At 40.7% G+C, this 14,408-nt stretch overlaps 1 protein-coding gene across 2 annotated transcripts in view; it reads right to left on the reverse strand.

Moving 5' to 3' along the window:
* The window catches only part of PARP1 (poly(ADP-ribose) polymerase 1), a 32,407-nt gene continuing 17,999 nt past the window's right edge, over positions 1-14,408 (reverse strand). For both annotated transcript variants that reach the window (XM_074144576.1, XM_074144577.1), the window contains exons 11-23: positions 14,008-14,076; positions 13,121-13,253; positions 12,131-12,326; positions 10,738-10,866; positions 7,020-7,103; positions 6,382-6,504; positions 5,833-5,961; positions 4,986-5,084; positions 4,279-4,431; positions 4,019-4,146; positions 3,550-3,611; positions 2,335-2,449; positions 1-854 (exon numbers count right to left, since the gene is read on the reverse strand). In XM_074144576.1, the coding sequence (XP_074000677.1) occupies positions 773-854; positions 2,335-2,449; positions 3,550-3,611; positions 4,019-4,146; positions 4,279-4,431; positions 4,986-5,084; positions 5,833-5,961; positions 6,382-6,504; positions 7,020-7,103; positions 10,738-10,866; positions 12,131-12,326; positions 13,121-13,253; positions 14,008-14,076 (1,502 nt within the window). In that variant the 3' untranslated portion in view covers positions 1-772. The remainder of the gene's footprint in view (positions 855-2,334; positions 2,450-3,549; positions 3,612-4,018; positions 4,147-4,278; positions 4,432-4,985; positions 5,085-5,832; positions 5,962-6,381; positions 6,505-7,019; positions 7,104-10,737; positions 10,867-12,130; positions 12,327-13,120; positions 13,254-14,007; positions 14,077-14,408) is intronic.

Genomic DNA, 14,408 nt, shown 5'->3' on the forward strand with positions numbered 1-14,408 from the left:
TGAAGGTAGATATTTCAAGGAGGTTTATTTGGGCTAATACTAAATTCAAACAGCCACAAGTTCATTTTCCATGTTTACCACACCAACTGTTGACAGATCAGGTCTCAGTGGAAAGTCCAAATTTTCATTTCACCATGACTTTCTGAAACGTGACTACAGATTTCAATATTTGGCATTTGATCTTCAGAGAAAGATAGCACGTTTAAGAACATTCTACCAAATACATTTAAATCATGACTCAAAACCAAAACAATTGGGAAGTTTTGAAACATAAAGATGTTAGTATGAAATTAGCTTTTATTTTTTTACCTCAAAATAAACGCACATTTATCATTTATTCAAATGAAAACTGAAAAAGGATATAGTTTTAAACAAGAGGAGACCTTAACAGAGCAAATATCGCAAACATCCTCAAGTTCCTTATCTTGCTATTGCCCAGCTCTGTTTGGCTAAAAACACATACTTGATTTTTATTTCTTTTTTTTTTTTTTTCTTTTGTCAGTTTGGTCAATTAAAAGGAACACTTGAAAGCCCCCAAATTAGAAGTGGTATAAAACAAAACCAGGTACTCGTTCTCATCAGAATTCAGGTCCATGTGTTGCCACACGTTTATATAAAACTTTCACTAAGTGTTGTACTAAATAGGATTTAGTAACCTCTTCTGCGGTTTAGCTCTTGATATCTTGGTAAGAGAAGTCAATGCGTAAGCATGTCAGAAGTCAACGCTATCGTGTAACTACAGTATAACTCTAACAGGGCTTCTAAATACTGTTCACCAGAGTGATGTCTTATAGTTGAATTTCAGTTTCAGCAGGTACTTCAGATTTACCTGAGCAACATCATACACAATATATCTGGGAAGAATGTTAAGGAATAATTACAGTTGTTGATATTAGTAACACAGAAACCCCCTCAAAACACAAGTCAAACCTCACCTTTGAGCTTAAGTTACCACAAAGATGCCTGTGGGATTAAACAGTTCTAACAGCTCAAACCACAAACCTTTAAATATGAATTTTCTTTGAATTTGCTTGTTAGAAACAAGCAACTAACAGGCATACAGAGAATTAATGATGGTGCAGCAGGAATCCTGAATGACAAGCAGGTGAACTGACTGAGATACAGGGCTGTAGCTCTTGAATGTTATTTTTTGTCCCCCAGAGCTGTAACACACATCATCTCTCTCGCTATCTAAACAGTGAGGGACGTAGCCTAGATGAGCTCTGCAGTTACAGGCCCGGCATCTACACCTACAATTGTAGTTTTATTGCTAGATTCCAGTAAATCCATTCATGTCCTCTTGATTTCCCACTAAAAACCCAAACTGGAATCACAGAGAAGAGCTCTACAATGGTTGGCAGCGCTTGCACGTTCTGTGACCGCATCATTTTATTTTTTCAGGAGACAGTCACAGCTCCAGTGTCTCTCAATGCTTTAGGCCTCAAACTTACCTCCAACCCCAATTTTAGATTAAAAGCATCCCCATTAAACACATCATGTTACCTCAATTAGCTGTTATTAACTGTATTATATTTTATCATCTGACCAAGACAGATGCTATATTTAAGAAAACTCAAGATAAAAATAGTATTGCCGTGAGTTCTGTTGCCAAGACTGGAAGAAAGAGGAGGTAAGAGGAAACAGCTTACCAAAACAGAAGACAGTTTCCACACAACCCAGAGGTAACTGATGGGTTACTTGCTTCACTGGCAATGAAGAGACTGATCTGGGACCTCAGACATCACTTATTCTTATGATCTCTTGTGAACATTGAGCACATGTTCATTTGGGGGCACTTCTGCCTAGGAAGACACTTAATGGCTACATCTCTGATGGGCATCTGAGGTTCACCTCAACACTTGCAAAGAGTCGGGGGAACACAGGAGAAACTGTGTGATGAGACTACATCAAGCACCAGGGTTGGCTCCCCCAGCTCCTCCAGGCCAAGCCGGGCCAGCCACAGTCCCACGAGGAAGAAACCAGGCTGAAGTATTGGGAAACAACTACAAGGTTGCGTTCCCCTCCCCTCGTCCTGGCACGTCTCTGGGCAAGACACTACTGGACACTGTCGCTCAGCCATTCCAATGCCTTCAGGTACTGAGTCCTGTCTGGACAACAGCTTTTTGCTAGGCATGTTGTTTCCTTTTGTGCAGAATGACAATTTAAGTGTGAAAACTGTAAAATCATCTCCCTTGGAGAAGAGCCTCTGAATTGTCTGTGAGTACTCCGAAGCCGATCTAAAAGAAACAAAGCTCCTGACCGACGTTAGCGAGGTCCTGCTAAACCCAGCAGCACTCAAACACAGCGTGCAGCCAACATAATGGCAAAGGATACTCATTATACAGAAGACAGGTATCATTAATTCCTGTTGAGATCCCATTCCCTAAGGGAACCTCGACACCACCAAGGGTGGTAGTGGCAGTGGGATCAGGTGCAGTTTTGCCCAAGCCTAGAAAGAGAAAAAACATCAGTTACAAATCTAGAAGGCAAACATGGACTTTGCGCGTAAAGAGAATGACTCCACCAGCCAAATATTACTTCACATAAATTTTCAAATGCTGACCAAGTGCAAAAGTATCTTAAAAAGAACACAAAGGATATAGTCTGTTTATTCAATTCGGCATCGCCATACTTACGGCACTCATGCTCTACTACATTAAAAGCAAGAATTTTAAGACTTTTGGCTGTTAATTGTCTAATCTGTATGATCAAAGCTAAACCAAACCAGACTTATAGCTCTCATATCTTAGGTCCATTAATGAAAACATGCACATTGCAGCATTTTCAGAGAAGTATAACAAACCAATTATTAGTCTCTTTAAACTCTTCAATACAAATCTGATTTGACATCCATAATAGTGCGAGTACTATGTATTGCAAAAGACACTAAATCACATTTTATTTTATTTTAGGCAACTGATTTTTTTAAAGCCTCTCAAAATGAATAGTTTAAGAAAAGCCAGTCATTACTGAATGTTACTGTTCTCTGCTCTCCCATCTCAGTACAGAAGACAGTCATGATTACCATTTCTTTTGCTTGAATTACAGAGCTAAGTCTTTTCTCTCATCTTCTTTTGCAGTGCAATATACTGATACTTCTTACAGATAGAAATTTAATGAGAACAGCTGTTCCTTCTGAACTCTTATTCTTAGATTTTCCCTTCTCTCCAAACTTCCAAGGCACTTTGAAAGCTAAACAATTATTCTTCTGATCTATCAAATCTCTCATCTTTCTAAAATACATAGGATTGTTATGATGAAAGCAACTGAGAAACGAGAGAACGCACTGTATGTTTTCTCTTGGGCAATACAAAATGGAAGTTTCCTCCTGAACTTCAGGCAACACATTAACATCAGTCTTAACACTCCAAGTGTACTAAGTCCCACCTCAAAACACCATATACACAGAAGCAACTATAGGGCAACGCTATGCAAACTCTTAAAGTAAGTACAACTATGAAATGACTATAGTTCTCTTTGCTAAGCAGAGAGCCACCAAGTGAGTTTGCAATCGATAAAAGATCACCAGTGACAACTACTAATGCTTACCTTTCACACTGTGTTTTCCCTTGGGCAATTTTGTTATGTGAGAAGCGTTCTTTAGCTCGTACCTGGACAGCACAAAGAACACACAATAGCATTTTACATTAATCTTAAACTATCTTGGTGAAAAAGCTTTTTTTAATTTTATTTTCCCAGGCTTCACTTTACTGTGAATTAATATAAAGTTAATTTAGATTCTACTCTTCTGGAACTCAAGAGCCTTCCTTCTTTGTCTCAATTACTAGTTTTAATGTTATTAGCATTTAGTATAAGATTCTAGACCTGCAACACTGATTTTTTTTGCCCTACCAAACAGCTCTCATTTTGAGAAAAAAAAAAAAAAACAACCCACTTGTTTCTAATGAAATACAAAGTGTTCTTTCTTCACATTGAAGAAAAGGCTTGCAATTTTAGCATCACCTTTTACCATGATATATTCAGCACGTTCGGCAAACACTCTTCCTAAGTTACTTACATATTTCCAAGGGCAACTTCTCCCAGTAGTACTAAGCCTATGGGATCAGCCTGAGATGTGTGACAGTAGTTGGCACTTTTGGATACCATGTCTGCAAAATAGATGCCCTTCCCAAACATGTAGCCGGTCTGCAAGCAGCAAAAGGGAAAAAAAATAAGGGGGGATTGGGAAAGATTGGGACAATAACACAAAGGCAGCTTTGAATCCACCTGGCTGGTGGCTATGGGGATGAGGGCAGCCAGGGAAGCTGTTTAACGTACCACAGGAGCTTCTGGGGGAGCTATCCGGAGACCCTGTGAGAGGATGCCGGCAAAGTTGGTGGTGCGGGAGCCGTGCCACAGCAGCTGGCGATTATGAAGCTGCTTAAAGGGCTTATAACGCTGACTCTCTCCTTCACGCTCAATCCTGAAGATCTTCAGTTCAAAAAGGGATAGGAGAAAAAGAGCAACCAAGCAAAATAAACCATTACCTGCGTGCAACTAATCAGATGAAAAAAAAATCATCCAATCTGAAATATGCACTATCTGGTAGGAAAATTGATCTAGGTTGTTTTTAGTATTTGCAGTTTGCTATGTCATGCTAGCAAAAAAGAGGTAGCATTGATCACACAGTACTTGTTATCGATTACTTCTCTGCCTTCCCTTCTGCATTTTCATGAGACCATAGTTTTCTGAAAAATCATTCAATGGACTAAGGTGCAATTTCAGAAGATGATTACTCCTCCACCTCCTTTTTGAGGCCAATTAAATTAAAACAAAAACACACCCTCGAAGACACCTCAGTAAGCTTAGACTCATCTCTGCCTAGACTTCCGCTATTCTATAAAATAGCAATTGGTCTACCAAACCATTCTTTCAACAAAGGAAACTAGATAAGCTACTCAAAAATAAAAGGAAATTGCAAACAAGTAAGTCGACTTAGAAGAGTCCATCTTCACAAACTTAAACCCCAGTATTGCCCAGCTTACATCCACGACTTTGAGATCATACGCATTGTGCGTAGCAGCATGAGTATTTTTCACATATTGTTTAATAATCTTGGCTTCTTCTGAATCTTTGTCAACAACCTGCAAAGAGACAAAGAAGAGAAGTTTCTTTAGCACACAAACTAGCAGGCATCTTATAATACCATGACATCCACCCTATGCTTGCAACTCCCCAGTTTTAGCTTCCTTTATCATTTAGGTGGGAATTTATTCCCAGCTAGAGGAAATGTACAGGGATAGAGAGAGCACAGAATGTCTGAGATGGGAAAGCACCTCTGGAAACTGAGATGATTTCCAACTCCCCCGCTCAAAGTGGGGACAGCTGGAGGAGGTTGCCAAGAGTCTGTCCAGTCAGGCTTTCAACACCTCTGAGAACAGAGCCTCCACAGCCTCTCTGGGCAACGTTTTCCAGTGTTTCAGCGGTAAACAAACAAACAAAGAACCCTGAACCAAACACCATCAACAACAAAACCTTTTTATTTTGTTTAAATACAATTTCCTGTATTTCATTTTGTGCCCATTGCCTCTCGTCATTGGATACCACTGAAAAGAGTCTGTCTCCAACTTCTTTACTCCCTGCTCCTATCAGGTATTCACAGGCATTGATAAGATTTTCCCTGAGCCACCTTTTCTTCAGGCTAAAGAGCCCCAGCTCTTTCAGCATCTCCTCATACAACATGCACTCCAGGCCCTTAACCATCTCAGCTGCCCTTCATCGAACTCACACCAATACATCTGTCCACCTACAGCTGTGGTGATTTGTAATACTCCAAACTAACAGGACATCAGCTTGTAGTCACAGTCACTCATTTCCTTTTATTTCCTTTACCTTAATATCAGTTCGAAGCTTTTCATAGTTGATGTCAATTGGGTCTTTATCTCCATCTTCATTTCCACCTCTGAGAAGGCTGTAGGCAACCTCAATATCAAGCAAGTTGTCCAACATCTGCACTTTAGCCTGAAGAATATAAAGAGGTTATTTCACTTGGGCCTTTGACACGTTCAGAGTAACTCTGGAATACTCCAAATTATAAAAGTGTTTATGAATCACTGGCCACACACTGCCGTCTAACAACACTGCTTTTTTTAAAAAAAACAAAACAAAACACAAATTTATATAAATATATATACACTTAAATATACACACACACAAAATAGACCATAATAAACATCTTCTAATACCTCATACATATAATTATTTGTATACATATACACATATATGCACATAAACAAACAAAAAGATACTCTGAAGAAAAACAAACTTAACCTTATGAAAGCACGAGGTTAAAGTAAGTCTTAAAACCTCACAAACTCTCTGTGTTAGACGTCTGATATCAGACCTGTTGCCTGCAAATCACGTACTGTTTCCAGTCAATACCTGAATGTATTCCAAGTTATTTAGGAGAGGTGGTTTCTTCATCCCAAAGTCATGAGGAATCAAAGTGTAGAAGCGGTTAGAGAGGTCCAAGATCTGGGATTCTGAACCACTGTCAGCAACTGCCTAAACAAGACAACAACCACCAAAGAAAATTACTGAGTAAGATCAGGTCTCCGTAGCAAGAGACACACACAGAATACTTGTGGACTAATATACAGAAGCAGCAAAGCAAATAGTGCTAATGCTGAAACTCTCACGGAACTAAAATGGGCAATTCTATTTAATTGTTTTGCATATAGTAAGTCACAGCACTTGCACAGAAATACACAGAAGTTCTGGTACAAGAAAAATCTAGTGGGGTTTTTGCTTCTTGAAGGCAAAAGAAAGGCTTCTGGATGTGGAAGAGGTGCACGTCCTTGGCAACGTTCTAGTCTACTCTAAGAATTGAAGTAAAACTTCCCATATCTATGCTTTGCCAGGGAGCCCATGACAAAAACTAGTTACCCGTGGAAGCCGCATCCTCTTCTCCAGCAAGAGAGAGCAGAGATCTTCATACACACAGCTCAGTGTTCACCCCACGCTGAGCCCAGAACAATTCCTGAATCCCCCTCTTGCTCCAACATCTCTTTTGTGCTCACCTGCTGAACTTCATTAAGAATGGAATACGCGCTCTGGATCTGTCGCTTGCTCAGTTTTCCCAACGGCATCTTCTGCAGGTCAATCTGATGAAGAGTTAAATGATTAAAAGAGGGTTTCACTACATCAAAACTGTGGCAGCATTCCCTCTCTGGTTTCTAGGGAACTAATCTCTCTGTCCTGGTAAGACTGACCACACAAAGAATGGAAACATTTCAGACTTGGTATTAAAATCTCTGTGGATTGAGGAATACTGCAATAGGAAACTAAACTAGGACAACACAAAAACAGGGTACTAAGCACCTGGCTAGAAGTTTAATATTGACCTGGTGTCAGATGGATTCCTCAATCTCTTCAGTAACCATACATTTCAGGCTGGCAAAGAAGCAAACAATGAAATCTTGTTCTTAAGATCATCTGTGCCAGTAGGTACAACCCAGACACCTTCTTCCAACTTTACCCTACCATTATTGAGGGTCAAACGCAAAGAGGTTATAAGATTCTTCATATTAATTAATGAAAAATGAAACCCCCCCCCAAAAAAGCAACTAAGTTAAAAGCAGTATCTTGGGTGCCTGCATTTATCCACTGATTTAATTTACATGTTGCTTTTGTTTGTGTATTGACAGATCTTGGGAGAGTTTCAGATTTGCATTAAATCTTTGCATAGGACCATCTGAGTACAAAAACACTGGACAAAAGTCAAGTCCAACAGAGCCTTTTACAAAGATCATACATAGACCCTCTGGACTCTTGCCAGTCCTCACTGTACATGCTGCAGGTCAAACAGCCTTTACTTAACTCCATGGGTTTAAGATTCATCTCAAGGATGGAAGATCCTATGAAACCATGTATGTCATGTACTGTCTGGATAAGTCCCAGGTTAGTTATTCGCTACAGAGCTAGAAAACCCAGCTGTACGCAGATCTTCTCTACAAGCTGAACTCAGAAGGCTCTTCCAAGCTACAGAGACAGGTGTGAAAGCCCTGAAGTGATATTTTTACGGAGATTTCCACCCTGTACTGGGCTTAGGAGAACTTCCACCTTTAGCTGCAGCTAAGCATACGTAAAGCCAGATACCAGGAAAAGCCAAGATAGACTGCAGGAAAGAAGAGAGGCTTAAAAACTGGTCGTGTCTTAGGGACACAAAAAAGTCACAAAGCCAAGATTAATAACCTAACAAAAAACAACTTGCAATAGATACATAGCTCCTAAACTTTTGGGGCCAATACTTTCTTGTTGAGTACCATTCATCCGTATTATCTAATATTAGCTGAAAAAATAATGAAGGATGTGTAAAAGTAAAATGGGCCATTTAACCTGGATGTGCAGTGTAGCTGGGGACACCTATACTAACTATAACCTATAAACTAACACATATAAGCACTAACACCTATAAACTAACACATTCCCCAACAATGTGATTGAGTAATGTACGTTTTACAGAGCTCACATAAAGCCAAAGGGCTGGAGTCTGTGTCTCCTGCGAGTCATGGTAGGTTAACAGGGTCAGGAGCATGGAGAACGAGTTACCCAGGAGCCAGCAATGTGCCCTTGTGGCCAAGAAGGCCACCGGCATCCTAGGGGGCATTAAAGAGAGCGTGGCCAGCAGGTGGCCCCCTCTACTCTGCCCTGGTGAGGCCACATCTGGAGTCCTGTGTTCAATTCTGGGCTCCCCAGTTAAGAAGGACAGGGAGCTACTGGAAAGAGTCCAGCGGAGGCTACGAAGATGATCAAGGGAATGGAGCATCTCTCTGATGAGGAAAGGCTGAGTGAGAGCCCTGGGCTGTTTAGCCTGGAGAAGAGAAGACTGAGAGGGGACCTCACCAATGCTGAGCAATATCTAAAGGGCGAGTGTCAAGAAGATGGGGCCAGGCTCTTCTCAATGGTGCCCGGTGACAGGACAAGGGGCAACGGGCACAAACTGGAACACTGGAAGTTCCAACTGAACATGCGGAAAAACTTCTTTACTATGAGGGCGGCAGAGCCCTGGAAGAGGCTGCCCAGAGAGGGTGTGGAGTCTCCTTCTCTGGAGACATTCAAACCCTGCCTGTATGCATTCCTGTCCATCCTGCTCTGGGTGACCCTGCTTTGGCAAGGGGTTGGACTAGATGATCTCCAAAGGTCCCTTCCAACCCTACAATTCTGTGATTCTGTGAACAGAGCTCTGCAGAGCTCATATAAAGCTAAACTGCACCCAAAGCTTTACCATTAGATGCATCAGAAGAGCACAGCAGCCAAGGAGCTGGGTCTAAACCAACAGTACTGCAATTACTGCCAGATGCACTGAGGGTAACATGAAGAATTAGCTCCACATCACAGATGTGTGCACCGAGAGTGTCATGAGAGGCCAGGGAGATGTTTGCCTTCCACCCAGGCAAGAGAGGACATAGCACTAGAGTAGGCTCAGTCCTCTAACCAGCCATTTCACATAAGGCAATGACAGAGATAATGGTAATAAACCCCTGTATGCTTGGTGAGGTAAAACTCTTGAAAGCTAAATTAGAAGCAGGAAAAGAAACACATCAGAAATCTATGGTTGTGTAATGGAAAGACTAAGAATTTGCTACAGTTTTGGCAGAATGAGAGTGCCCGGTTGAAATGAAATACTTGAGATCAGGCTGATTAAAGGAACCAAGGAGCCGTTTTTGGAGGATGCACAGAAACTTCTAACTAGGAAAAACATGATTTCCTCTAACGGAAAACAGCTGTTCAGCAGCAACAGCACAGGAAGATAAATCTAATAGGAAGACAGACCCATCTGGAGTCCCAGGTCTCCTATAGATCTGCAGATGGTGTGAATTAACATAGTTTCAAGAGAGTTTTACAAAATCAAATGACATCAGATGATGATCAGTTCAGAGTCTTTAGCCAGCTCCAGTTACAAAGAATTATTAATATTTTAGAAGACTTTAACATAAAGAACCACTGAAGATACAGGACAACACGATTAACCCAAGGTACTACGAAACATTGGGCAAGCCATCGGAAAGCTTTCAGACAAGCCTGTTCTGAGAAGTAGATACACAAAATACTGGTACAGAGAACAAACAACAGCTGCTTAAATCTGACATCTTAGGGCAGGATAATTAAGCTGGCTAAAGAAAACAGAACTTTGTTATTTAGAATTAACCCAGTTTGAATGGCTGCATCAAAACAAACTGCAAGATCTCTGAACACCAGGTAAAACTATTTCTATGCAGAGAGAGAGAGATGATACTACCAGACTGCTCTCTGAAAGCTTGTTAGAAGCATGGATCAAGAAGGATCACAGAATCACAGAATCTTAGTGGTTGGAAGGGACCTTTGAGATCAAGAAGAATGGATGAAAATAGGCTATCATTAGAACAAATGAGAAATACAATAAAAATATTTAAAGTTTGGCCCTGTTGAGAAGAGAACTGGAAGGCTGCTATAAAGGTCTCCCCGGAGCTTTTCTCTTCTCCAGGCTGAACACCCCCAACTCTCTCAGCCTGTCACCATACGTACTATGGTACCTATATGTACCCATGCTTTAAAAACTGCACATTACCATAACTAAGATACTACTTCCAGTGCTGGGCAAATTCTGGTCAGACTCTTGTCCTTATTTTAAGGCTGATCTAAAACTCGCACTGACTTCCAAGAAGTATGATGCACCCTGGATTGCAAAGAACTTGTTTCTGGCTGTCTAAGTACGATGGAGGGTAAGAAACAAGAAACACGAATGCATGCAGTCACCTCAAATTCCACCATTGCTTTCTTCATGCTCTCCACATCAAAGATCATCTTAATAAGGTCTTGGATTGGCTTAGCAAGTTTAGATTTTGTCCCGGCACCTACTGTCAGCTTCCTGACAGCTTCTTCATCCTGGGAGGTAAAAATAGTATCAGAATTAGCAAAATCACAAAGGATGAAAGTAACAGGCTGGCTGCCATGGTAACAACTCAAAACCAATTTAGTGTATGCATACTATGAGTAGTCTGAAGTTCATGGGGAGCGTGGGACACTGCTCCAACGTTCTGGAACAAAGTGGGTTTAAAAATCCACCTATTTAGTAATGTGGCAGATGTTATTTCAAGAGGTGGCACTGTCAAATATAAGCAGAATTAAGGGAATAGGAACTCCGTGGACCTCTGCTTCACCTCAAGCAACAGTATTAATTACTTTTTGTGCGAGCTTTCTGCTACATGGAGGCCTTGATGTGAAAAAATGACTGTTTACTTTGTTGCTTTTATGACAAAATAGAAATGTAATAACTAGTTTCAATAAGTTTTTGTAATAAAAACTGTCATAGCTGAGTACAGGATTCATCAATTAGGCATAATACCATCTAGGTGCTTTCACGGATAGAGCATAGCACCAATAAAACATCTGCCAGATGCTTCAGAATATCACTGTACTTTGCAGTTCAACAGATACTTTGCTGCTGCAATATTCAAATTTCCAGAAATAAAGCTAAGCATTGAGTACTTCACACTGAAAGATGACATCCAGTAATTTGGCCACAGAAAAATGCAATGGCTTGAGAACACCTTCTCTGGTATCTTTATAGCTATTAACAGCATTCAACTATTTCATCTGAAGACAGTTTAAGTTCTGGGTACGCCTTTAAATAAACACACAAACCCCCCCGGGCAGAAGGAATAGAATTCCAATTTAGCTTAGTTGTCTAAATAGCCAAATCTTACTGGCAATGAATAATTTCTTCCTCAGCCTGCTCAATATGTGCACTAAGCAGAATGCTGCAGAGCAGTTGCTTCAGCATTTGGGAGGATTTTGGATGCAGAAGACAGATAAGAAGTATCTATTTTAAATAGAAGAAAATGGTGCTTTCAGACAGGATGTATGTGAAATGACTGCTGAATTAAGTTCAAATTAACATCCTTAAAATTACAGTGAACAGGCACGAGCACTAAAGGGACTTCAGACTTGACAATGGAAAACAATACTTAAGTTTCCCAACACATCTATTTTAACACAGCACACTCATTGATTAGAGCTCTCCTCCTGTAGCACAGGGAAGATGCAACTTCATTGCTCGGGTTTGTGAAGTGTAAGTGATCCAACAGCGAGCGCAGAACAGCTACAGTAAAGCAATACTCCACCATGTACAGGGACATTTCAGAGTTACCTGTCCATAATCTATTTCCAGTGGATAGAATTTTTTGGGGTATTTAGTGAAGTTCTTTGAATGCCAAGAATTGCCAGTTTTCTCTTCATACAAATTCAGGAAGTGTTCAACGGCATCTTCTTTTGATGGCATCTGCTCCAGCTTGTTACTCCCGATTACAGTGCCCACGCGACCCCAGGATCTGAACACCCAGTATCTGGAGAGGTGAAACACGAGAAAAGGACAGACATCAGATACTCTGGCTCTAGATCTCAGTCCAAATGAAGCTGATCCTGCAACAACCACTCAGCTGCATGTGAATCATTTGCATACCATTAATTTCACGGAAGACATTCCCTATCAGGGACTGCAGGAGAGCGACAGAAGAGCCTCCACAGATCATACAACCCAAGGAATGGTGTAAAAGAAAAAAATGCCCTGTGTTAACACACCAGACCTCCAACCCTGAGGATAAATATGTGCATGGCAGGAACAGAGAGGATAATATATCTTCAGTCTTAATGTTTTGCAAATACAACTCTTCAGATTGTGGGTGTTATATATTTGAAAAACAACTATCAGCATCTTTAAGCCTGTGACTCAAAGTCCTAGAGTTCAGATTTTCAGAGAAATCAAGTAATTCAAGAATTTGTTTGTATTACTGACACCACCTTGGGTGAGCTTCCATAGTGTTTGCAGGGATACAATCAATCAAGCTCTCCAATTTGTCAGGCACAAAATGTAGGCACCGAGATCCCTCCGTGTACTGAATCACAGATCCAGTTACAAACTCCACATACAGGAGCCAGCAACAAGAGCTTCTCAGGAACATGGTAAAGTATGATAAATCTAGAGCTGAACCAGGGTCATTGCTCCCCTTGATGTCCGTGTGCCCATTATGTGCTCGGGGAGGCAGTTTCATTGTAAAGAACCCTCACCACTTCTTCATCTAAAATCCAGTATTTATTGAAAAAAGTGAACAAAAGTACTTCTAGTGAAAACTAAACTCACCTGTTCTCTCTGTCATCCTCCAGCAGCTGCAGTTTATAATAGGAATTTGTTCCTTTCACAATATCTACTAGGCCCAAGGTTGCACTGAAAATCTTGCCTCCCTTTTCAAAGACATGAGCAGAATCCTCCAAACCTACAAAGAAGAAACAAATTAGAACACAGAGGAGGTTACCATTTTAGGTCTCCTTCCTACATTTGCACTCATCCAAACATTTCATGAAGTAGTATGAGTCTTAAAAATACTGCAAAAACAGTGACCATGTGCTCATTCAAAACTACTTGAAGCATGTTTTCTTTTTAATAAATTGTGAGCACACACCTTTAGATACGCTGAAGTCAACCTTAATTCTAGAGGGGAAAAAAATTGTAATTTTTGACAAAGGATCACCTAAAATCTAGTATTTTACACTACATGACTGGCTGGAGGAATTCTCCATACATAGCTCTGCAGGTCTCACGTTAGCAAACGGACTGAAAAATCAAAGGCTGGCCTTGGATGCAGCAGATTCTCAGAACAATGTCTGCGCACCACAGGTTCGGGGAGTAGCATTGGCTGCTCCCTGAAGAGTCTGGAGGCAGATGCTGATGCCAGACCTGTGGCCTCTGGGGGCTGGGCCTTTCTTCACCCCACTGATGCTCCTGAAGCTGAACAAAGTGCACTCCTTAGCATAAGTGGTCCTTCTTATGCTTTTAGCTGCACTAGAAAATCCTGGAATATCCAGCTTTGGATGTCAATCAATACCCTCCCTTGGATAGCAAGAAAAAATGGTTTAAAAATTCATGGGTTTTTTTTATGGAGCCCTTATCCTTTCACAGAAAAACATCTTGCAAACGATCACGCATCCTGAAGACTGTGTGGTGCAGGCACAGTCACTGTTATCACTCACCAGAATCAGGATCTACTGCTGCTCCACCCTTCACGGTTAGCTTCATTTTCTTTTCAGACTTGCTAGGTCCTGCAGTGAATAAGAGTGTTAATTTTTTTTCTAGGCAGGCAACACAATCTGACTCGAATCAACATTTAAATTCTTGATTTGCATAATTATCACCCAAGGAGACTTCAAATCAGATTCTCAGTATATGAGCACAATGACTTCAATGGCTTTTTTTACCTGTTTTTTAGCAGCAAATTCACAGCCCCCACCCTGCCAATTAAATGAAAAGTAAGATCTCCCCAAATTCTATTTCTTTCCTTTCTTTCCTTCCTATCATTTTTTTCACCTGTACAGCAGATAAAAGTCACATTTATGGTTGTGTTTAAGTGAGACTTAAAAACCTCACAGGGCAT

The sequence above is a fragment of the Numenius arquata genome, chromosome 2 (genome assembly GCF_964106895.1).
Source record: "Numenius arquata chromosome 2, bNumArq3.hap1.1, whole genome shotgun sequence".
Taxonomy (NCBI): Eukaryota; Metazoa; Chordata; class Aves; order Charadriiformes; family Scolopacidae; genus Numenius; species Numenius arquata.